This window comes from Globicephala melas, chromosome 3, assembly GCF_963455315.2.
Source record: "Globicephala melas chromosome 3, mGloMel1.2, whole genome shotgun sequence".
Classification (NCBI taxonomy): domain Eukaryota; kingdom Metazoa; phylum Chordata; class Mammalia; order Artiodactyla; family Delphinidae; genus Globicephala; species Globicephala melas.
The window spans coordinates 162,500,672-162,521,743 of record NC_083316.1 but is presented as its reverse complement, the minus strand read 5'-3'; the positions used below and the strand labels follow the sequence as shown (position 1 = coordinate 162,521,743).

General features: G+C 53.1%; 2 protein-coding genes across 9 annotated transcripts in view; one reads left to right on the top strand and one right to left on the bottom strand.

Moving 5' to 3' along the window:
• Positions 1-113: 113 nt before the first annotated feature.
• CC2D1A (coiled-coil and C2 domain containing 1A) lies at positions 114-18,315 on the bottom strand. 5 transcript variants are annotated; one of them, XM_030879874.3, is made up of 29 exons: positions 18,027-18,315; positions 16,523-16,658; positions 14,803-14,918; positions 14,644-14,709; positions 14,249-14,383; positions 13,931-14,165; positions 8,080-8,213; positions 7,695-7,767; positions 7,445-7,516; positions 7,222-7,352; positions 7,070-7,142; positions 6,234-6,367; positions 5,751-5,865; positions 5,497-5,669; positions 4,683-4,805; positions 4,545-4,603; positions 4,337-4,453; positions 3,137-3,210; positions 3,003-3,061; positions 2,837-2,888; positions 2,647-2,746; positions 2,469-2,559; positions 2,028-2,165; positions 1,872-1,936; positions 1,237-1,300; positions 1,011-1,137; positions 860-936; positions 727-774; positions 114-643 (listed from the first exon to the last, which is right to left on the bottom strand). In XM_030879874.3, exons 1-29 carry the CDS (start codon positions 18,084-18,086, stop codon positions 623-625), a joined length of 2,868 nt encoding a protein of 955 aa, XP_030735734.1. In that variant the 5' UTR covers positions 18,087-18,315; the 3' UTR covers positions 114-622. The 5 variants fall into 5 exon arrangements, with proteins under 5 accessions (XP_030735734.1, XP_060153029.1, XP_030735735.1 ...); XM_060297046.2 differs by having other exon boundaries at positions 1,872-1,933; XM_030879875.3 differs by having other exon boundaries at positions 5,751-5,862.
• Positions 18,140-21,072, top strand: part of BRME1 (break repair meiotic recombinase recruitment factor 1) — a 19,602-nt gene continuing 16,669 nt past the window's right edge. For 2 of the 4 annotated variants that reach the window (XM_060297048.1, XM_030879878.2), the window contains exons 1-2: positions 18,140-18,493; positions 19,632-19,683. In XM_060297048.1, the coding sequence (XP_060153031.1) occupies positions 18,143-18,493; positions 19,632-19,683 (403 nt within the window). In that variant the 5' untranslated portion in view covers positions 18,140-18,142. Of the gene's footprint in view, positions 19,684-21,072 lie in introns of all 4 variants that reach the window. The other 2 variants (XM_060297049.1, XM_060297050.1) reach the window with 1 other exon arrangement.

The window sequence follows — 21,072 nt, the reverse complement described above, 5'->3', positions numbered from 1 at the left end:
ACACCCCCTGCCAGCCTGCTCCTCTCGCAGACACCTCTCCATCAGCCCCCAGGGGAGCCGTGAAGGAGACCCAGCCCAGGCACTGAGGGCAGGAGCAAGAAACAAAGGCAGGACAGAGTGAGCCAGGTAGGGCCCTGGCTGTTTATTCCGTGTGTCAGCCCTGGGGGCCCAGCTGGGCCAGGGCAACCCTCTGGGGAGCCAGCTGGGCTCTGGCTGGCCTCAGTGGCTTCTTTGGGGTGTGGGTGGGCATCAGGGTTAAGGCTGGGGACGGGCTGGAACTAAAGTGCTTGCAGGGGCCCTTGAGGTTTGGTCCTAGCCGCCCTCCCACCTCGGAGGCAGGCAAGGGGCCGCACACCCCTGGGCTGTGCAAACGGACTCTCTGGGGCCCACCCGGCCAGGCCTAGGTGAGGGGCACACACAGGCTGGCGCCCGCAACGTCCCCTGCCAGGGAGGCTCCAGTCGGGCCAGGTGGGCCCAGCCGGGGGAACGTGTCCATCCAGAGCCGATTGTCCTCTGATTGTCTGATTGTCTGGTCTGAGGCTGTGGCCGCGTTAGCTCCTCCCAGCGCCGGGGCCTTGGGCCCGCTCCCGGCTCTCCAGGGGCCGCCCGCCCCTTCGGCCCCTCACCTGCGGAGCCGCTGCAGCTGAGGGGAGAGGCCGCCGAGGTCAGGGTGGAGGGGACATGGCCACAGCTGCCCACCCCGTCCCCAATACCCAAGCCTCTCACCTCACTCTCGACCAGGTTCCGTCTATACAGTGCCTCCTTGGCAGCCTCCTGAGGGGTCAACAGGAGGTCAGTGGGCAGCCCCTGGCAGCCCCGGCCCCCCGATGCCCGCCCGCCCGGCCCGCCCGCAGCTCACCCTGCTGCCATCGTTGCCCAGGCGCCGGGCGGCCTCTGTGTAGAACTGCAGTTGCCGCTCCAGCTGGGCCATGTACTCTGAGGGAGGGAGGCGGTCACGATGGGGCCCCCTGCCCCGCCCCTCCCCCACATACTCATCCCTGAGATCCTACCCCGCCGGATGCCGGGGCCCCCCTGCTCCAGCTGTGCCCTCTGCCACTGGCTGCGCTGTATGATGTCCTGGTACTGCTGGGCCACCTCGGGGGGCACTGGCCGCCGTGCCTGCCTGAAGGCCAGGATCTGGGGTGGGGGGTGGGTGCAGAGGGAGTTGTGAGGGCCGTGCCCGGGCCTGCAGACCCCCAATCCTGCCCCACTGAGCCCTGCAGGATGGGTACCCACCTTCCGCTCCAGACGCTCTTGGTCGAAGGCCAGCACACTGAGACTATGCAGAGGCCGGGCTGATCTATGGGGTTGAGGAAGGGTGAGGCGCTGCAGGGATCTCCCACCCCCGACCCCATTAATTCAACAAACACACTGGGCACTGGGGAACAGCGGGAGACAAGCCAGGCCCACCCCTGTGTTGCCGAGTCCACAACCTAATAGGGACAATGGTTGTACACCCAGGCAACTGTGACGCCAGGTGTCAGGGAGGGCTTCCTGGAGGAGGTGAGAGCCAGGCTGGGACTCAAAGGAGTCAGAGTTGGGCAGAGAAACAAGGAGATAGTGTGGGGATAGGGGTGCTCAGGACATTGTAACACAGAGAAGCCCAGAGGTCAGTGAAAACTAAGTGTATCCATGAACCAACAGGAGGAAGTGGGGAGAGAGAAGGCTGGACATATTGACGGAGATCACAAAAGGTCTTAAAGATCAAGCTGAGGAGTTTAAACTAGACGCTCCAGGAGAAGAGAAGCCAGGAAAGGTCTTGGAGCAGGGGAGAGACATGCTCCAATCTGTGCCTGATGGGAAGTGGTCCAGGATAGGCTGAGATAAGCAGAAGGGGGTTCTCTCCAGCACAGCCGGGCCCAGCCACCTACCTGTTCCCCGGCTCCCTCATAGGAGCAGGCACGGGAGGGGCTTTCGCTTTGGGCCCAGCAACCTGCTTCAGAGGACAGAACCAGTCTTGTGAGTCTCGGTCCCCTTGAACCAAGCCTCCCTCCTTCCCTGGGGCTGCCGATGGGCAGGGGTCTCACTGTGGGCACAGCTGCTGGCACGGGGTCGATGACCAGCCACGTCTCAGTTGTCGTCTCCAACTGCTGGGCCGTCAGTGGCTCCCGGATCCGAACCATCACCTCCAGCCGCCCCCCTGTGGGCCTGCGACCATCCAGGACCTGGGTGGGAGTGAGGGGAGCCTGTTAGGCAGCAGGCAGCGGCTGGAGGCTCAGGGCTGGGCTCAGGGAGACCAAAGCAGTTTCCAAAACACGAGTCCGTGGGTACGGCTGACACATCAGCTGCTCATAAAGGAGCAGGGTGCTGAGGGTATTTAAGGCCGGGTAGCAGGGAGGTCTGGGACTCCCGGGGCCGGGCTGGGCCAGCAGAGGGGACCCTTGGGGGCTCAGGGCAGGCAGCACCTGGGTGGTGTTCATGAGCGGCACGGCCACACCGGAGCGGTCAGACGAATGTCCACCTCTCACCTCGAGGATCTCCCGGACCTCGCATGCTGTCTCCAAGGCGTCCAGTTTCAGCTGGGCTGTGCCCAGGACCCGGTCGGTCTTGAACAGCCCCCTGTGTGTGTGAGAGGGGACAGGACGGTCGGCCCAGGGGAGCTCCCCCTCTTCTAGAGCCCATGCAGCGCCTGTGGCCCCAGCTTACCCCTTGTGGACCACTTCGAACTTGATGCCTTTGGTCTGGATGGCCCTTCGGAAGCCACGGTGGCTGCGGTTGATGCAGAGTTTGAACTGCTCCTTGAACTCTGCCCAGGGAAGGAGGGAGGGAGGAGGGAGGGGTCAGGCTGTGGTCTCATGGGCTTTCTGAGGAGGGCTGCCTCCCGCCCAAGGCTCACCAGGCGAGTCTGTGTTCTTGATCACACTGGTCTTGTCCTTCTGAGCTTCTTCCTGTGACCAGACAGGAAGCGAAAAAGCTCAGGGGCGCCTGCCCTTGAACCCCGGCCAGACTCACTCCCGGGCCTGATGGGGCTTGAGCCCGTCCCTCCTCAGCTCCCCACATACCACATTGGGATAGGGGAAGTCGAACCGAACAAAGACATCCAGGTCACCGGGGGACAGCCCTGTGGGCAGATGAGGGTCAGAGCTGGGCAGAGGGGTGGACCCCACGGCCCCACCCCTGCCTGACGCCCCCTCACCTGGGGGTGTGGGCAAGTTGATGCCCTTCACAATGAACAGGAGCATGTCGTTGCTGCTGAGGTCAGGGAAGATCCTTCCAGGAGGGCGGGCAAGAGACAGAGGCACCTCAGTGCCACTGCCTGCCCGCCTTCTCTGCCCTCCCCCCAGTCTCTTAGGGGTGTCTCAGCGCCTAGGCTTGAGTTTTAGGACCAGACAGACTAGAATTCTCTATCCAGGTCCACCACTGGCTACCTTTTGAGTCCTTTCTCCACTCTGCATATATTTATTTGGGACTTACTCTGCACCAGCCAGTGGCCCTAGCTGCTGTGGGACCTTCTCTTTCTTTGACAGTATTTCTTGAGCATCTACTATATGCCAGCCAGTGTCTTCACTGCTGGGGACACAGAAGTAAACGAGGCAGACCCCATGCCTTTGCTCATGGAACCGGGGCTAGCTGAGTGGACAGATGACCCATGAATACATAAATAAGCAAATAAAACAACAACAACTCTGCAGAGAATTAAAACAGGGGAGAGAGTGTGGAGTGTGCTCAGAAGGGGCTGCTTTAGACAGAGTGATCAGGGAGGGCCTCTCAGGGGAGGTAACATCACAGGTGACTCTGAATGTCAAGAAGAGGCCGCTACATGGTAACCTGCATGAGAGAGTCTGAGCAGAGGAAATATAGCTGGTGCAAAGGCCCTGAGTGGAAACACGGCTGGTGTGTCTGATTGACCAAAAAGAGGTCTATGTGGCAGAAAGTGAGTGAAGTGGGGACAGTGGGAGGAGATGAAGTGATAGGGAGCCAGGCTGTGCAGATGTAGGGCAGCCGGGGTAAGGGGTGTGGGTTATCCTAGATGGGGATCTTAGGTTATCCCAGTGGCTGCACCTAATGTCATCTACAAGTGGGAAAAAACAATCCCAACTCCCTGGGGTGTAAGAAGACTTAACAGGAGCAGAACCAAGATCACCATCCCACGGGCTTGCCCAGGCCTTTGGGACCAGGCACATGTCTACAGTCACTAGATCATCCACATTTCCAAATGTGTCACTGTCAACACCCTATCGGCGTCCTTCACTCGTGCGTCACGTCTGCCTCAGGACCCTTGCACACACTGTGCTCCCACCAGCTCCCCAAACTCTACTCCAGAGGCAAATCCTGGCTTCCGGGGCGCACAAACCCCTCTCCAAAGGGCTGGGGGGGGGGGTCTCAGGGGCCTTACTTGATGACGCTGAAGGTTCTCTGCTCAAAGCGAGCAGTGGGTGTGGGGAGACCCCGGGCAAAGGCCTGCTTCAGAGTCTCCATGCTCCGCTTACAGTCCTCCGCCAGCTGCTCAAATCTGCCGGCAAGAGGGCCCTGCTCAGGTCCCGGGTCCCAGGGGCAGGCTGGGGGTGCAGATGTCTGGTGGGGATGGGGGCGGGGCCTCTTACTTGCTGGTTTCGGCGATGTTGCCCAGGTGGGTGAACTGGTTAGAGTGGTTCAGGCACATCTGGGGGAGCAGAAGAAAGTGAGGGGAGGGCTGGGGGCCCATGCCCTTGTAGTGACTTGGGCGGGGAATCCCCCTTCACCTCGTGCTGCTGCCTTATGAGCTTGGTGAGTTCACCGTAGCGCCGGACAGACTCCTGAGACAGACCTGGGCCGGGCCGCTGGACCAGGGCAAAGTCGTCCTTGTTGACAGGGGCGGGTGGCACCTGGGGAGGACGAGGCTCATGAGGTAGGGTCCGCTGGTCAGCAAGGAGCAGGCCCACCCGGGTCTCTGCCGAAACGTCACCCCTCCTTAAAGAGGCCTTCCCTGACTATGGCTTCATCCCCTGTCCCTGTTCTTCCTTCTTTCCCAAGGAGAAAAGTAATGCTCAAAGGGAAGTGGATGGTCCTGCCCCAAATGGCAGAATCTGTTATCCATTTTCCTCCAAGTCTGATCCCCACCCCCTCTTCCCTAGTAATGGAGTCCTGCCTGGGCGCACAGCAAGAGACTACATGTCCCAGTCTCTGCTGCAGCTAGGGGTGGCCATGTGACTGAGTTCTGGCCAATGGGAGGCAAGCAGAAGTGATGGCAACTCCATGTAACTTCTCATAGCTGGGATGCAGACAAGGCGTCAAACCACTTTGACCATGTGGACAAGACCTAGGGTGTGGCAGAGCAACAAGATAAAAGAACCTGGGCCCTGAAGGGCTTTGTCTTTTAGAGACCAGAATGCCCTGAATGCTACATGCAAGAAACATAAATGTCTGTCTTGTTTCAGCCACTGTCTTGGGGAGGCCTATTTGTTTCAGCGGCTTAACCTGGTTGCTGACTAATACACTCCAAGTCACATGGCTGCTAAGCAGCATGAGCTTGAAGGGTGAGTGCTTGGGAAGGTCCAGCAGGCCTAGAGGGCTCACCTTGGTGATGTCCACGGGCAGCCCGTTGCGTGAGGCCTCCAGCATGGGCTCCAGCCCCTTGGCCTGGCGCAGGTGCATCTTGGCGCCCTCCACGTCATTCTTCTGCTTGGCTCGCAGCGCCGCCTGCAGGAGCTGCTTCCTGCGGCCCTCCAGGAAGGCCAGCTGCTGCTGGGCTGTGGGCACAGGGGCGTCTGCGGGTGCTGCCCAACCCACGGCCAGGCAACAGGCAGCCCAGGTGGGGCAGGTGTACCTACCTCTGGTGGATGTGCCTTTGGGGGCCGCTTTGGCTGCTGGGGCAGATCCTGACTGGGGTGCCTTTGAAGGTGGGGCTTTGGGCTGGGCTGTGGGGGCTGCAGGGCTGTTGAGCTGCTGAGGGACAGAGAGGAAGTCAGAGCTTTCCCAGCACCTGTGATGAGTCCACTCCCCAAAGGGTCAGGGCCCGACACTGACAACACTGACCGTCTTAGTTTCTGTTTCCTCAGCACTGAACACAACATATGATCTTGTTCACACTGAATCTTTGCAACAGCCCTGGGAGGTAGGGACTATTACTGTGCTCAGTTTACAGAGGAGGAGCCCGAGGGTCGGAGAGCAAAACGACTTGCCCAATGGCCACACAGCCAGAAGGCAGCAGGGCCGGCTGTGTTGCCGGGTCTTTCTGGCTCAAGGCCAGGACTGCTGGGGCTTGGCTTTGCTGCCACTCCCTGGCCTCGCCCCAAGGCCCCGGCCCCTCACACCTTCTTAGGCTCCTCATCGTCTTCGTCCTCTGGGCCTTCATCCTGGTTGGCCAGCTTCACGGCAGTCTCGAGGACCCCCACCAGGCTCTGTTGGGTAGGCTCGGTGGCCTCCAGGCCCTGGATCGGAGGAAAGCCTGGGCGGCCAGTTGGGACCCAATCAGGAGGGGGGGCCAACACCATGATGGTGGAGACTCAGGTTCCTCCCCCATAAGGAGCCTCAGGCCATTGAATCTACTTTGCATGTAAGAAAGGAGATGCTGCTGGTTGGGTGGAGATTGCCAGACCATTCCAACCTCCCTCTTGCCTGCCCTTCCTCTTGCCTGACCCCGGCTGGGCCTCGACCAGACTCCAAAAAGCAAGCACTGTGTGAGGTAGTGTGCTGGGCATAAGAGGTAGTCTTGGGCCTGGAGGTTCTCCCACGGGACCAAGGTGCAGACACATAATTGCTCTCATGGGGGACACACAGGCAGCTCTGAGATCCCAGAGGATGCCTCCTACCCACTGGGGGGCTGATGGGAGGCTGAGCAGGTATCTGTAAAACTGAGAGCTGATGACTAGGAAGGAGTTGAGTCAAAAGCAAAGAAGAAAGGGAGGGAGCAGGCAGTGGTGGGCTGGTGAACAGGCTCTCCAAATAAAACCTCCTGATTTTTATTGTTTCCCAATTTCCGTGGTATAAACTCTCCCATTGTGACTGATTTTAAGCTACCAATCGTCTAACAAGCTTGCAGAATTTCTGAATGTGCAAGCCATCGGCTCCCTGAGACTGCAGAGTCAGAAGGAATAGCATCTGCAAAGGCTCAGAGGTTAGAGGGGTAGGGGCCGGGGGTGGGGCCTACCTGGGGGCACAGGCAGCTCGGCCACATCCACGGCTCGGCCAGCCTTGTGGGCTCGGATGGCATCTTGGTATTGCTGCAGGGAACGTAGGTGTTAGGGCTTCCTGGGCAAGGTTTCGAGGGGCTGCCAACTCGCCCACCTGGTCTCCACACACCTTAACAATGCGCTCGTGCATGCGAGCCTTCCGCTGGTCCCCCTTGGTCTTCGCCTGAGCCGCGGCCACACAGTACCGCTCCATCCGCTGCTCCAGCGCCTCCAGGAGAGTCCTTGGGGGTGCAGGAACCTCTGGGCCAGACCAGGGGATAGAGTTAAGAGTCTAGGGTCGGGGAGACTGTCTTGCTCTGGCTGGCCCACCCCACAGGGTCCCAGAAGCCTACCTGGCATGGAGGGCACGACGGCAGCAGTTGGAGGCTGTGGTGGCAGTGATGGTGGGTCTGGGGGCAGCTGGTCTGGGGGCAGAGAGGTCCAGTCCAATGGGGGGCTTGCTTGTGGCCGCCCTTTCCCCCACCAGGCTGGCCTGGCCTGAAGGTGGGGTCCCTGGGCCTGACCAACAGGGGCGGCAGTATTAGAAAGAACTTTGTGGAGGCCTCCAGCAGTCCTGGAGGGTGGGCAGGGTGGGGTCCTCACCAGGTGGAGGGGGCAGGCGTGACAGGTCCACAGGCTCCCCGCGGCTCAGGGCCTCCAAGACAGCGTCAAAGCTCTGGGAAAAGGAAGATCAGGGGAAGAGGCTGCAGCTGGAGGCCATGACCCTGAGGGGAGTCTCTATGCCCTGCCCACAACAGAGGACTCCCCGCTCTGTCCCTTCCTTTGCAGCACCTTGCTCAAGCCTCTTCCAGACACTTATGCCCATTTCACAGAGAGGGTGAACTGAGCCTTCAAGAGGTGCAGCAAACTACAGCTACGGAGTGACCAGGATTTAACTCTGACTCCAGAGCCCCTGTTCTTTGCCATCATGCAATGTCAGGAGCATCCTGTCCTCTCCCTCCGACCCTGTCCGTCAGTCTGGGCACACCTTGGCCACGCGGAAGTGTCTTGCGGCAGTGGCGGTATCTCCCTGCTGCTTGGCGCGGAGGGCGGCCAGCTTGTACTCGCGCTGGCGGCTCTGCAACTGGGCCAGGGACCTGGGAGGTCCTGGGCTGCAGGGACCTGGGAGGGGGAACAGCACGCAAACCATTTCTACTTAATTCTCACAACAAAGACTGTTCTTAGGCCCACCTTATAGATTTGAGAATTAAGGCTCAGAGAGGGGATACTGCCTCCCCAAGGTCACACAGCCTGAAGATGACATGGTGGGGACTCAACCGCACGACTGTCAGTCTCTGGAGCCATTGCTGTTTTGCCCCCAAGAGAATTCTGGAAAACTTTATGTATCCTTACACATTTTTAAGTTGACATCGAAAACTTTTCATTTTAAGTTGAAAAAGTAGGAAGGGTTGTCATTTCCAGTGTCTCCAAATATTGACATTTGATAAAGAAAACCATCACACCACTCTTTTAAATCAAATGTATCCTAACTACTATGGTGATTTGAAACTCACCAATATTCCCTTTTTATTTTTTCAAACTGTGGTAAAATACACACAACATAAAATTTACCATCTTAACCCTTTTTGAGTGTACAGTTCAGTGGTATTAAGCACATTCACATTGTTGGGCAACATTCACCACCGTCCATCTCCAGAACTCTTTCATCTTCCCCAACTGAAACTCTGTCCCCATAAACACTAACTCCCTATCCCCTCTCCCCGAGCCCCTGGCACCCACCATTCTACTTTCTGTCTCTACAAATTTGACTCCTTTAGGGACCTCCTATAAGTGGAATCACACAGTATTTGTCCTTCTGTGACTGGCTTCTTTCACTCAGCATAATGTCCTCAAGGTTCATCCATGTTGTAGCATGTGTCAGAATTTCCTTCCTTTTTAAGGGTGAATATTATTCCATTGCATGAATGGACCACATCTGTTTATCTATTTACAAGCATACCTCTGAGATATTTCGGGTTTGGTTCCGGACCACCGCAATAAAGCAAATACCGTAATAAAGTGAGTCACTCAGTTTTTTGGTGTCCCAGTGCATATAAAAGTTACTACACTATACCGTAGTCTATTAAGTGTACAATAGAATTATGTCTAAAAAACCAACGTACATACTTTAGTATAAAAATATTTTATTGTTAAAAAATGCTAACTACCAACAGAGCCTTTAGCAAATTGTAGCAGTCACATCAGAGATCACTGATCACAGACCCCCATAACAAATATAATAATAATGAAAAAGTCTGAAATACTGTGAGAATTGCCAAAATGTGACAGAGAGACACAAAGTGAGTAAATGCTGTTGGAAAAATGGCGCCAATAGACTAGCTCAAAGCGCGGTTGCCACCACCCTTCAGTTTGTAAAACACCACAATATCTGAATCACAATAAAGCAAAAACTAGAAAAAACGAGGTGTGCCTGTATCCGTCAATAAACACCAAGTTTCTTCTGCCTTTTGGCTATTGTGGATAATACTGCTAAGAACACAAGTGTACAAATACCTTTCCACGTCCCTGCTTTCAATTCTTTTGACTATATACCAACATTTACTATATATATATATATTTTTTTTTGCTCCGTAAAAATTTTTAATTTCTTATATAAAAAATAGCAAAGTTAAAACTGACTGGGGGAAAATATACAGGAAAAGGTAAAAATTATTTTTTGCTATTTTATTAGTTTCCCGTTGCTGCTGTAACAAATTACTGCAAAGTCAGTGGGTTGAAACAACACAAACCAACATTTACTATTTAAATATATGTCAGGGTTCACATTTAGCAATCAGGAATTTCAGATATTCTTTTGACTATATACCAACATTTACTATTTAAATATATGCCAGGGTTCACATTTAGCACTCGGGAATTTCAGATCTTCCCTTATTTACATCCACGTCTCCCGCAGAACTGCATCCTAACATGATATATGTGGGTACTTGAAAGGCTTTTTTTGACAACCCCATCGTACATTTAAATGTACATCTAGGCACTGTATCAGCAAAGTTGGGAAACAGGATTAAATGGCTTATTAAACAGTATGTTAGTTACAGTTTCAAACAATATGCTCAGTTTTTAGGGGAAGTATCCCTAAATTGAAAGCAATAGGTACAATTGTCAGTATATAAAAAAAAATACAATAGATACACTACCCAGTGTCCAGAAATCCTAGAAACACCTGAAAAACAGCATGCATTGTACTTTTTCAGACTGACAACTGGACCCACTGCTTTAGTTTTGGAGGACTTGTCTGAAGAGGTGTCTAAAACACCTTAACGTTTTTTTAAAATTGAGATATAATGAATTTACTACGTTGTGTTAGTTTTAGGTGCACAGCAAACTGATTCAGTTAGTTATATATATTTATTTATTTATTCTTTTTCAGATTCTTTTCCATTATAGGTTATTACAAGATACCGAGTACAGTTCCCTGCGTTATACAGTAGGTTTTTGTTGTTTTCCTATTTTCTATTTTCTATATAGTAGTGTGTATCTGTTAATCCCGAACTCCTAATTTATCTGCCCCTCTCCCCAACACCTTGACATGTGATTGGCTTTGTTTCCTGCCATCGCAAGTCTCTGTGTTAAAGAATTTCTCTTCCAGGATAGAATTACTGTTACAATTATTATCAGCACGAAATTGAGCAAAGCCTAAATATATTGAGCTTTTTTGACAAATAATTTTTATATACTAAGAGTAAAATTTTATTGGCAAGGCAGCTCTTGCTGACATGGCGGTGGCTGGGTCCACCTCCTAACATTTATCTCTGTTTCCTTGTTTATTCTTTTCCTACTTTCCTTTTTTGTTTTTAATATGTAGAGAAACCTGCTTCACATCGACAAATAGAAGAGATAGTCTTATTATTGTGACGTCACGTGATTCTCAGAGCCCCTGCCCAGCTACATACCAAAAACTCCATTATGAAAAATTGTTGATGATTTCAGTTGAGAATCTCAGGTGATGATTTCTGATAGTCATCCTTGAACTTTGCCAAAAACAAAAGCTTAGAAACCAGCCTGGCTGCAGAAGGATTTAGAGACCAGGGGTTCACTTTCTGAACCCCAGGCCAGTGTTTCAAGTATCTCTTTGGTTCCCACCAGGGCAGCGTTTGCCCCTGGGGCAGATCCCCATGTTCCTTCCCTAAATGGGGAGAAGGGAGGTTGGGGGAAAGAAACTTCTTGGGAGGTGCGTCCTCCAGCAGGTGAGTTTTATAGGAAAGACAGACAAGCTGAGGGCTTGGGAATTATTCACTCAAAACCCTATGCGTGGGAATCAAAAAATCTACAAACAGTAAATGCTGGAGAGGGTGTGGAGAAAAGGGAACCCTCCTACACTGCTGGTAGGCTGTAAACTGGTACAGCCACTATGGTAGTGGCTGTAAACTGGTACAGCCACTATGGAGAACAGTATGGAGGTTCCTTAAAAAACTAAAAATAGAGCTGCCATATGACCCAGCAATCCTACTCCTGGGCGTACATCCGGAGAAAACCATAATTTGAAGGATACATGCTACAGGGTGAAGTAAGTCAGGAAGAGAAAAACAAATACCGTGTGCTAACACATATATACAGAATCTAAAAAAATGGTTCTGAAGAACGTAGGGGCAGGACAAGAATAAAGACACAGATGTAGAGAATGGACTTGAGGACATGGGGAGGGGAAGGGGAAGCTGGGATGAAGTGAGAGAGTGGCATGGACATATATACACTACCAAATGTAAAACAGATAGCTAGTGGGAAGCAGCCGCATGGCACAGGGAGATCAGCTTGGTGCTTTGTGACCGCCTAGAGGGGTGGGATAGGGAGGGTGGGAGGGAGACGCAAAAGGGAGGGGATATGGGGATATACGTATACATATAGCTGATTCACTTTATTTTATTTTATTTTTTATTTTATTTTATTTTTTTGCGGTACGTGGGCCTCTCACTGTTGTGGCCTCTCCCATTGCGGAGCACAGGCTCCGGATGCACAGGCTCAGCGGCCATGGCTCACGGGCCCAGCCGCTCCGCGGCATGTGGGATCTTTCCAGACCAGGGCACGAACCCGTGTCCCCTGCATCGGCAGGCGGACTCTCAACCACTGCGCCACCAGGGAAGCCCTGATTCACTTTATTATACAGCAGAAACTAACAAAACATTGTAAAGCAATTATACTCCAATAAAGATATTAAAAAAAAAAGGATATATGCACCCCCAACATTCATTGCAGCACTATTTACCACAGCCAGGACATGGAAGCAACCTAAATGTCCATCAACAGAGGAATGGATCAAGAAGATGTGGTACAGGGACTTCCCTGGTGGCGCAGTGCTTAAGAATCCGCCTGCCAATGCAAGGGACATGGGTTCAAGCCCTGATCTGGGAGGATCCCACATGCTGTGGAGCAACTAAGCCTGTGCACCACAACTACTGAGCCTGTGCTCTAGAGCCCACGAGCCACAACTACTGAGCCCACGTGCCACAACTACTGAAGCCCGGAGGCCTAGAGCCCATGCTCCACAATAGGAGAAGCCACCGCGATGAGAAGCCCACACACTGCAATGAAGAGCAGCCCCCTGTCCACAATTAGAGAAAGCACGCACGCAGCAACAAAGACCCAACGCAGCCAAAAATAAATAAATAAATTAATTAATTAATTTAAAAAAAGAAAAAAGAAGATGTGGTACATATATACAATGGAATATTACTCAGCCATAAAAAAGGACAGAATACCACCATTTGCAGCGACATGGATGGACCTAGAGATTGTCATACTGAGTGATGTAAGTCAGACAGAGAACAAATATCATATGATATCAGTTATATGTGGAATCTAAAAAAAGAGTACAAATGAACCTATTTATAAAACAGAAATTGAGTCACAGTTGTAGGAAACAAACTTACGGTTACCAGGGGTAAGGCGGGGGAGGGGGGGAGGGATAAACTGGGAGGTTGGGATTGACATATACACACTACTATATATAAAATAGATAACCAATAAGAACCTCCTGTAAAGCACAGGGAACTCTACTCAATACTCTGTAATGGCCTACATGGGAAAAGAATCTAAAAGAGAGTGGATATATTAACATGCAAAACTGACTCACTTTGCTGTACAGCTGAAACTAACACGACATTGTAAATCAACAATGCCCCAATACAAAAATTTTAAAAAAACCCTAAAAGGTCTTGAGAGTTTGAACATTGTCAATGTGAAAAAAAATAAAGAGGTCATGATTAAAATTACAGTGACTAATAAAATAATGTTGTGTTTCTGTAAAAAACAAACAAAAAAACCCCCCAAAACCCTATGTGTGGGAATGTTACCCTGTCATAGAAAGGAATGGAGTTCTGACACATACACTGCAACATTATGCTAAGTGAAGGAAGCCAGACACAGGAGGGCAAAGAGTGGACGGAAGATCCCACTTACGTGAAATGTCTACAGAGACAAACCCACAGGGACAGAAAGTAGAAGGGAGGTTACTAGGGGCTGGGAGAGAGAGAATGGGGAGTTAGCATTTAATGGAGACAGAGTTTCCGTTTGGGGTGAGGAAAAAGTTTTGGAAACAGAGGTGATGACTGAGCAACATTGTGAATAAGCCAAATGCCTCTCAATTGCACACTGAAACATGGTTAAATAGCAAATGTGTTGTTAAATATATTTTACTGCCACCACACACACAAAAATTCTCTGTGAGCTCATGTCCCCCCTGGAAGGTAGGCTCCGGCGAGGGAAGGGTATTAAAAATATCTAACAATCAGTGGCAGGCCTGCAACCCCGCAGAGGGCCCTACCACTGAATAAATACCCAGCCCATCCCACGTCAGCCCAGCCCTGTCCTTGGCCTACCTGAGGGCAGCTGGGGCTTAGCGGAGACCAGGGATGAGGCTGGGGCAGTTGAAGGAGGACCCTCCACGATGACCCGGGGATCTGGGGCCGGTGGGTTCGTAGGGACCAGCTGGGTGGGTGCTGGGATGTGGCTGGGCGTAGCCACTGGGCCCTTCCCCACAGCCACAGGCGGCGGGATGTCCCCTTCATCAATGGCTTTCCCCTTCTGGACGGAGGCCAGCAGGTTTTCAAGCGTCTGGGAGAAGATGTGAATGTGGGTTTGGGAGGGGCCTGGAGCTGGGTGATGAGGTCCCAGCACCCTCCCGTCTGCCCGCTCACCTTAAGCCCCCGGTCGTAGCGCCGCATCTTGGCACCATCTCCGGCTTGCCTGGCGCTTTCGATCGCTGTCTGGTAGAGGGCCAGCCTCTCCTGCAAGGTGGCCTCCAATCCTGGGCTGGGCGTTGTGGCCTTTGGCTGCGGGAGGGGCCAAGCACACAGTCTGGGCGGTGACCCCACTCGGGCCCACCCTGACATCTTCCTTGGTTGAGTACCTACTGGATACCAGGCATGTTGCTACCCTAACCCCAAAGGGGCAGAAATCATCATCCCATTTCCCAGGGCAGAGAACTGGGGCTCAGTGGTGTCCCGCCACCTGAGCGAGGTCCCATGGCTGAGAGGGGAAGAGGAAGGCCTTGAACCCTGGGCTTCAGGGACCAGTGTCTTCGGAGGTATACCTGGGCCACAGGAGGGTGGGACTCCAAAGCCTTCTGCTCCTCCCCAAGGACCTCATTCAGTTCCGCCTGCAGGGACACACAGCCAGGGGCCAGTCGTGAGGGCCTGCCAGATGGGGCAGCAACGGAAGGGAGGTCCCCTGCCCCATTCCGGGTGCTCACCAGCAGGTCATCATCAGCCTCCACATCCTCCTCGTCCGTCCCCTCCTCCTCGTCCTTGTCCGGGTCTCTCATGCACAAGCTGGCCATCTTCTCAATGGCCTCCATGGGCAGGGGACCTAGAGGCAGGGGGAGGCCCCAGCCGGACCGGGATCCTTCAAGAGCCCCCAGCCTCCCGTCCTGGTCACCCACGGCCCCGAAAAATAGGGTAGTAGGCGGTGGGGCAGCATGTCCCCCTCCTGGCCCTTCACGGCACCCCATTGCCCTCAGGCCAGCTAGGCATGATCCCCCTCCCCGCCCATCTCTCTGGTCTCATCTCTTCCTTATCCCGCCTGAGTTGGAACCCCAGATCTGCAACTTTCTCACTGCGGGACCTTGGGCAAGTCACTTCACCTCTCTGGGCCTTAGTCTTCACATCTGTTGGATGGGGACAACAATAGTCTCTCCCTCATAGGTAGCTTGTGGGGACTAAAGGTAAGTGAAGCTCTTAGAACAGCATACTGTCAGCTTTGTTGTTCATGTTATTCTGGTTATCCGCAGTATCCATGTGCTATAAAGTTGCCGCAGACATGGAATGAGCAAATACTGAACCATTGTCCCTGGAGGAAATACAGCATGAGGTTCCCGTGAGCCTCTGGGCACATTTTTGTCCCCCAGCCAATACACAACCTTGTCTTATGTGTGCTTCTATTTAAAGACACCTTATTTAATATATACTGTTGATTCACTAACATTGAACTCGAGGCCAACAGCACTATAAGTCACGCCTGAATGAAGCTTATAGAAAAGGTACATCCCAGCCTGCTCACGCTTAGGAACAGGAGACAGCACTTCAGCACTACGCTTGGGGGCCACGTGGATTCACAAAATCACCAACAAAAAGCACAAAAAAGAGAAAAATGTGGCACTGAACACACCAAAGAAAGGATACTTATTTATGCGCTGAGACAAGAAGGCGGAGTGTCGCCTCAGCTGGGAACGTGCACATCGGGAGACAAGTTTTCTGCAGCTCTGTGCACGTCTGTGAAAGACTGCAAAAGTACTACAAGCACTGATTTGGGGGTTACAAATAAATTTAAGCTAGTAGGTGAAATCGCAAATTCAGAATCCATGAATAACGAGTATCAACTGCATTAGCTACAAAGTGTAAAGGCTCCTTCTGCCCCGAGCTCCAGCCCCACCTGACCACTGCAGAGTCCCCTGGCCCCTGCCATCTCCTCCAGGGCCTCTCCATGTGCTGTGACCCACCCCCCAGAAGCAGTCCCCCACTCTTCACCTGGCCCTCCCTACTGCAGGTGCCTCCTCCAGGAAGCCCTGTCCAGCTCACAGGTCTCCCCCATTGCTCTGTGCCTTCCCCATCCCAGCCCCGGTCACGGAACAGTGGGTTGGAGGGCACGCCACGTCCTATGTGAAGTGCCTGATGAACACTAGAAGATTAACTCCTGTGATGGAAGTGTGGTCATATTCCCATTTTACAAACAGGGAAACGGAGGCCCACACAGGTGCTGGAATTCATCAAGTCACACAGCCAGTAAGTTGCAAAGGTGGGATTCGAAACCTCATTCTGGCTCCAGAGTTGATTGCTTAACTCTTACCCAGACTGTGGATGCCAGAAGGGCAGGCACCTTCTCTGTCTCCATTTCACCATCGCCCCAGAGCCCAGCTCCAAGCCCCGCCCACAGAGGGAGCTCACAAAATGTTCAGGGTGTGTTGAGAGTCTTACCTTTGCCTTTAAGCTTCTCCAGGGCTTGGGGCTGGCCCCCCACCAAAGCCAAGAACTCAGCCTCCAGTTCCTGATCGTTAACTCCGTCCTCAGGGATCATCAGGCCGTCTGGGGAGAGGTCAACTAGTAGGCCCAGCTGTGGGAACAATGGGGGTTCAGTCAGACCTTGGGTTGCACCCCAGCTAGCTCGAGGCACCCATGATGGACCTGGAGTCCCCTTGGAAGGAAGGGAACCCAGAGCTGGGGAAAGCCATTTCCCTGGGGAGTGCCAGGAGGCCAGAACAGGCCCCAGAATACAACAGATGTCCCAAGGTGGGCAGGTCCTCTGGCACAGATCAACATGGGGCAAAGGGCAGCTAGAGAGACCCAACTGCCTGCTCTAAGCCCACACCCATGATGTGCTGCTAGCCAAGGTCAGTGGGGAAGGAAGGCCCCACACCCTGCCCCACGGCAAAGCCACTCTGCACACCTTGGTTTTTCCTTTCCAGCATCTTTGGCAGAGCGAGCCATGAAGGAAGGTTGGAGGTGTCAAGAGCAAATAGAAGCCTAGACAACGTAGAAGTTGGAATTGGGGGCTTTGCTGTGTAACATACCTGTCTTCCTATCCTATCCTGGTTAATGACCAACCATGATGTGATAATATCAGGTTGAAGTACACAAAATTAACCCCTTTTCTTTGGATCAAAAATGGCCAAATATTGGCAATCATATATGTCTCCATCTAATAGTAATAATGATGATGACAACACTTATTGAGTGCTATGTTCTAGCACTTTCCATAAGCTATCTCAATGAATTTTCGCAACTATCCTGTGACATAAGGACTCTTAGAGGCTCCATTTTACAGATGAGGAAACTGAGGCTTAGAGTGGTGGAGCCAAGTGTCCAACGTGTAGAATCCAGGAGGGAACTTCACGTCACTCAGACTGTAATACCTGGGCACTAAGTTATGGCCTGAGCTCCTTCCATCAAAGCTGAGAAAAATCAAACTCTCCCAGTGCCTGGGGTAAAGGCAATGAGGGAGGGAGAAGGAGCCCAACCACAGTTCTGTGGGCTCATGGCAGCAGCTCTGGATTTGTGCTTAGCTCTGGCCAAGCAGTTAATCCTTATGACCTTGGGCAGGTGTCTTCACTTCTCTGGGTCTCAGTGTCCTCATCTGTACAATGGGGATAAAAGAGTCTGACCTGGCCAGACTGATGCGAGGGTTCCACGGGTGCTCAGGCCAGGAGACCCGTAACTGTCTTTCTTACCCCAGGTCCGAGGCCTTCCCCTCCCGAACTGGAGCCGCTGCGGCAACAGGTGGCCCTGAGCCCTGGGAGGGGCGCCAGAAGCTGGGGAGCCGGGGCCAATAGGCCGCACTTTGGGAGTCGAACCTAAGCAGGGGGGCGGGGACCGGGACTCACCTGGGGTGAAGATCGGGCTCCCTTGGGGGTGGGGCCCTCCCTTGAATGTGTGACAAGGGTGGGAAGGGTCCCCTGGGCCGGGCCGTGGGGTACAGACTCACCTGGCGGGCGGTGGCGGCTCCTCGGCCCGGGGTTCCCGAGGGTCCCTTCCTCTTGTGCATCTTCCAGGCTGGATACTCGGACCACCGGACCCCTGGCCTGGCCTCCCCCGGGGCCTATGGCCGCGCACGAGCCCTTCCTGAATCCCACGCCCCTCGCTGGCGCCCCGCAACCGCCGACCTCCCGCCCTCGGCCTCCCGGGTGGCCGCCCCACTTCCGCCTCGGCCCTTGGGCTCCGCGGAACCCGAGCGCAGCCACCGGACTTGCAGGGCCCGCCGCACTGAAACTACAACTCCCGGCAAGCAGTGCGCGAGCGTGCAGGCGCGCTGCGGAGCGATGGGCGGTGCCGCGGGCTGCGCGGGAAAGAGGCGGAGCGTGCGCAAGTGCGAGGGGTGGTGTTGGCATCGCGCGTGCGCGCGACGACGCCTCGAAGTGTGAGGGAAAGAGGTGGAGTGTTTGCGGGTGTGAGGTGAGGTGGAGGCCGACGGTTGGCCACCTGCGAGATCCGGCCTCTCCTGGCGATGCTGGTCTGGGCATTCCTCGCTTTTCGGTGGCCGGGGTAGGGTTAGGGTGGGCCTGGTAACCAGAAGCCGGGTCCACAGTGGTCAGGCCTCGGACCCCCAGCTGCCCGGCCTCCGTGAGGGCCAACTTTACCTTTTCTTTTTTTTTTTTTTAATTAGTTAATTAATTAATTTATTTATGGCTGTGTTGGGTCTTCGTTTCTGTATGAGGGCTTTCCCCAGTTGCGGCGAGCCGGGGCCACACTTCATCGCGATGCGCGGGCGTCTCACTGTCGCGGCCTCTCTTGTTGCGGAGCACAGGCTCCGGACGCGCAGGCTCAGTAGTTGTGGCTCACGGGCCCAGCCGCTCCGCGGCATGTGGGATCTTCCCAGACCAGGGGTCGAACCCGTGTCCCCTGCATCGGCAGGCGGACTCTCAACCACTGCGCCACTAGGGAAGCCCTACCTTTTCTTATCTCAGAAAAATCTTACGCAGATTATTTAACCGAATTATCCCCCAACAGATCCAGGTAGATCTTCTCAGTTCCTGTTAAGGACAGAGGGACCTCGACAACTTCTCTGGCCCAGACTGGGTTTGGCCTGTCTGGCCCCCTAGGCTGGAAGGAATTGACCTGTGGCGGCGACTCCTGCCTCCCCAAGACCCCAGGCGTCCCCCGAAGGGCGCCCCACCCCTTGAAGTGTTCCCCGGTGGCCGCTCTAAAGTCCTCCGATGACCCTGCAGGGCCCCACGTGTCACCTCGAAAATCCTGCATTGTCCCTAGAAGGGTCCCAGCTTGGAGGGAGGGGGCTTCACACAGGCTGCCCCATCTTAGAGACTAGAGGGGGGCGGCCCAGGTGCTCTCAGGCCCCGGACAGAAGATAGGCAGTTCCCCCTCTGCTCTCTGCCATATGGAGGAGTTTAACTTCTTAACTCGGCCGTAGCCCAAGGTAGCCATGACTCCCACCCTGTGTCCCCTTGGGGCCCACGTGACCCCTGGGGCAGCCAGATGGGCCCAGGTGGGGGTGGGGTGGCCTCAGCCAAGGCCACTGGGTCTGTACCCAGAGGCAGGAACTGCTTGTAATGACGAGATTTGCTCTTGCTTTCAGATTTCTCTAGGGAGGGATAAAATGAGTAAGAGGAAGAAGCTTCGGACCTCAGGTATTTGGCCATTCAAGTTGACACCTCTTTATTGCTGCTTCTGCTTACAGGAGGAAGGTGGGCTTATTGCAGAAATGCTAAGATGATCACACCAAGCTCCTTAAAATAACAACAGTGACTTCGTACATGCAATGACTTCATACAAATGTAACTCATGGAGAAGTGCTTACAGTAAAAAGGGAAAGCTTTGTGGAGCTTCCCCCAGCCTCTAGCGGGATCCCACAGCCTAGGGGAGGCCGCCAGGCTTCAGGGCAGGGGTCCAGCCTCTATGCAGGCCCACTCTCAGAGATGACCCGTGAATAGAGCTTGATGTCCTGGTGTGTGGCGAACTGCTTCACTCTCGAGCCAAAAACCTGGGTTCATCTCTCTGTATGACGGCAGATGACCTACTGTGTGTCTCACTTTACTCCTATTTGTAGGGGATAAGAGCACCTATGCTTTACTTTCAAACAGTGATTCTCAACCCGTTGGGGGGAGCAGTTTGACCTCCAGAGGACATTTGCCAATGTCTAGACACATTTTTAGTTTTCACAACTGGTGTGGGGGCGGGGGGGGCAGTGTTGGTCCTGGCATTTAGTGGATCTAGGCCAGGGTTGCTGCTCAAAATCGTACAATGTGGTGGACAGTCCCCACAACACAGAATGACCTGGCCCCAAATGTCAATAGTATCCAAATGTCAATAGTGCCAAAGTAGAGAACTGTGCCCTAGAGCTCACATGTGGATTAGTGTTTGTAGAGCACGGAGAGTAGATGCATGGTAGGACACAAATACATGCTGCTGTTATCATTGCCCTTTCAGATTAAGAAGAAATTTTTCATTCTGAAACAACTTTAAGCTTACAGAAAAGTTGTAAACATAGTTCATTTCTGTTTGAATAAAAAAAAAAAAAAAGAAAAGAAATCAGGGACTGTGGCTACCTTTGAGGGAGTTGTGCCTGGAAAAGAAACATGAGAGGAACTTCTGTGTTCTTGGAAATGTTTTGTTTCTTGATCTAGATGTAAAGTACACTGTTCATTTTATGAATTTGCAGTGAGTTGTACACCTATGCTAACTTTTCTGTTCTATATTATTTGTCATTAAAAAGCTAAAGAAAAAAAAAGGAAAAAAAAAAAGTTCAGAGTTCTGTCTACCCTCCCCCAGCTTCCCCTAATGTTAACATCCCCCTCAACCATAGGATGACGATCAAACATATAGTGTAGCATAAAAAACAGGAAATGAACCTCAGTACACTACTTCTTCCAAACTTCTTCTTTGTATACACAAATACAGTGTTTTTATTGGAAAATAGAATCATCACACATACTGATCTGCAACCTCTGTTTTTCAACTTCATGGTATTTCGAGACTGTCTTTACTTCTCAATATATGTATAGAATTCCTTCATTCGA

Excerpts from the sequence above, each read along its gene's own strand:
- CC2D1A (XM_030879874.3), bottom strand. The coding sequence starts at position 18,086 with ATGCACAAGAGGAAGGGACCCTCGGGAACCCCGGGCCGAGGAGCCGCC. Across the intron at positions 8,214-13,930 it reads TAAGCCCCAGCTGCCCTCAG|GTCCCTGCAGCCCAGGACCT; the intron begins GTAGGCCAAGGA and ends TCCCCCTCCCAG. Across the intron at positions 5,670-5,750 it reads CAAAGGCACATCCACCAGAG|CCCAGCAGCAGCTGGCCTTC; the intron begins GTAGGTACACCT and ends CTGTGCCCACAG.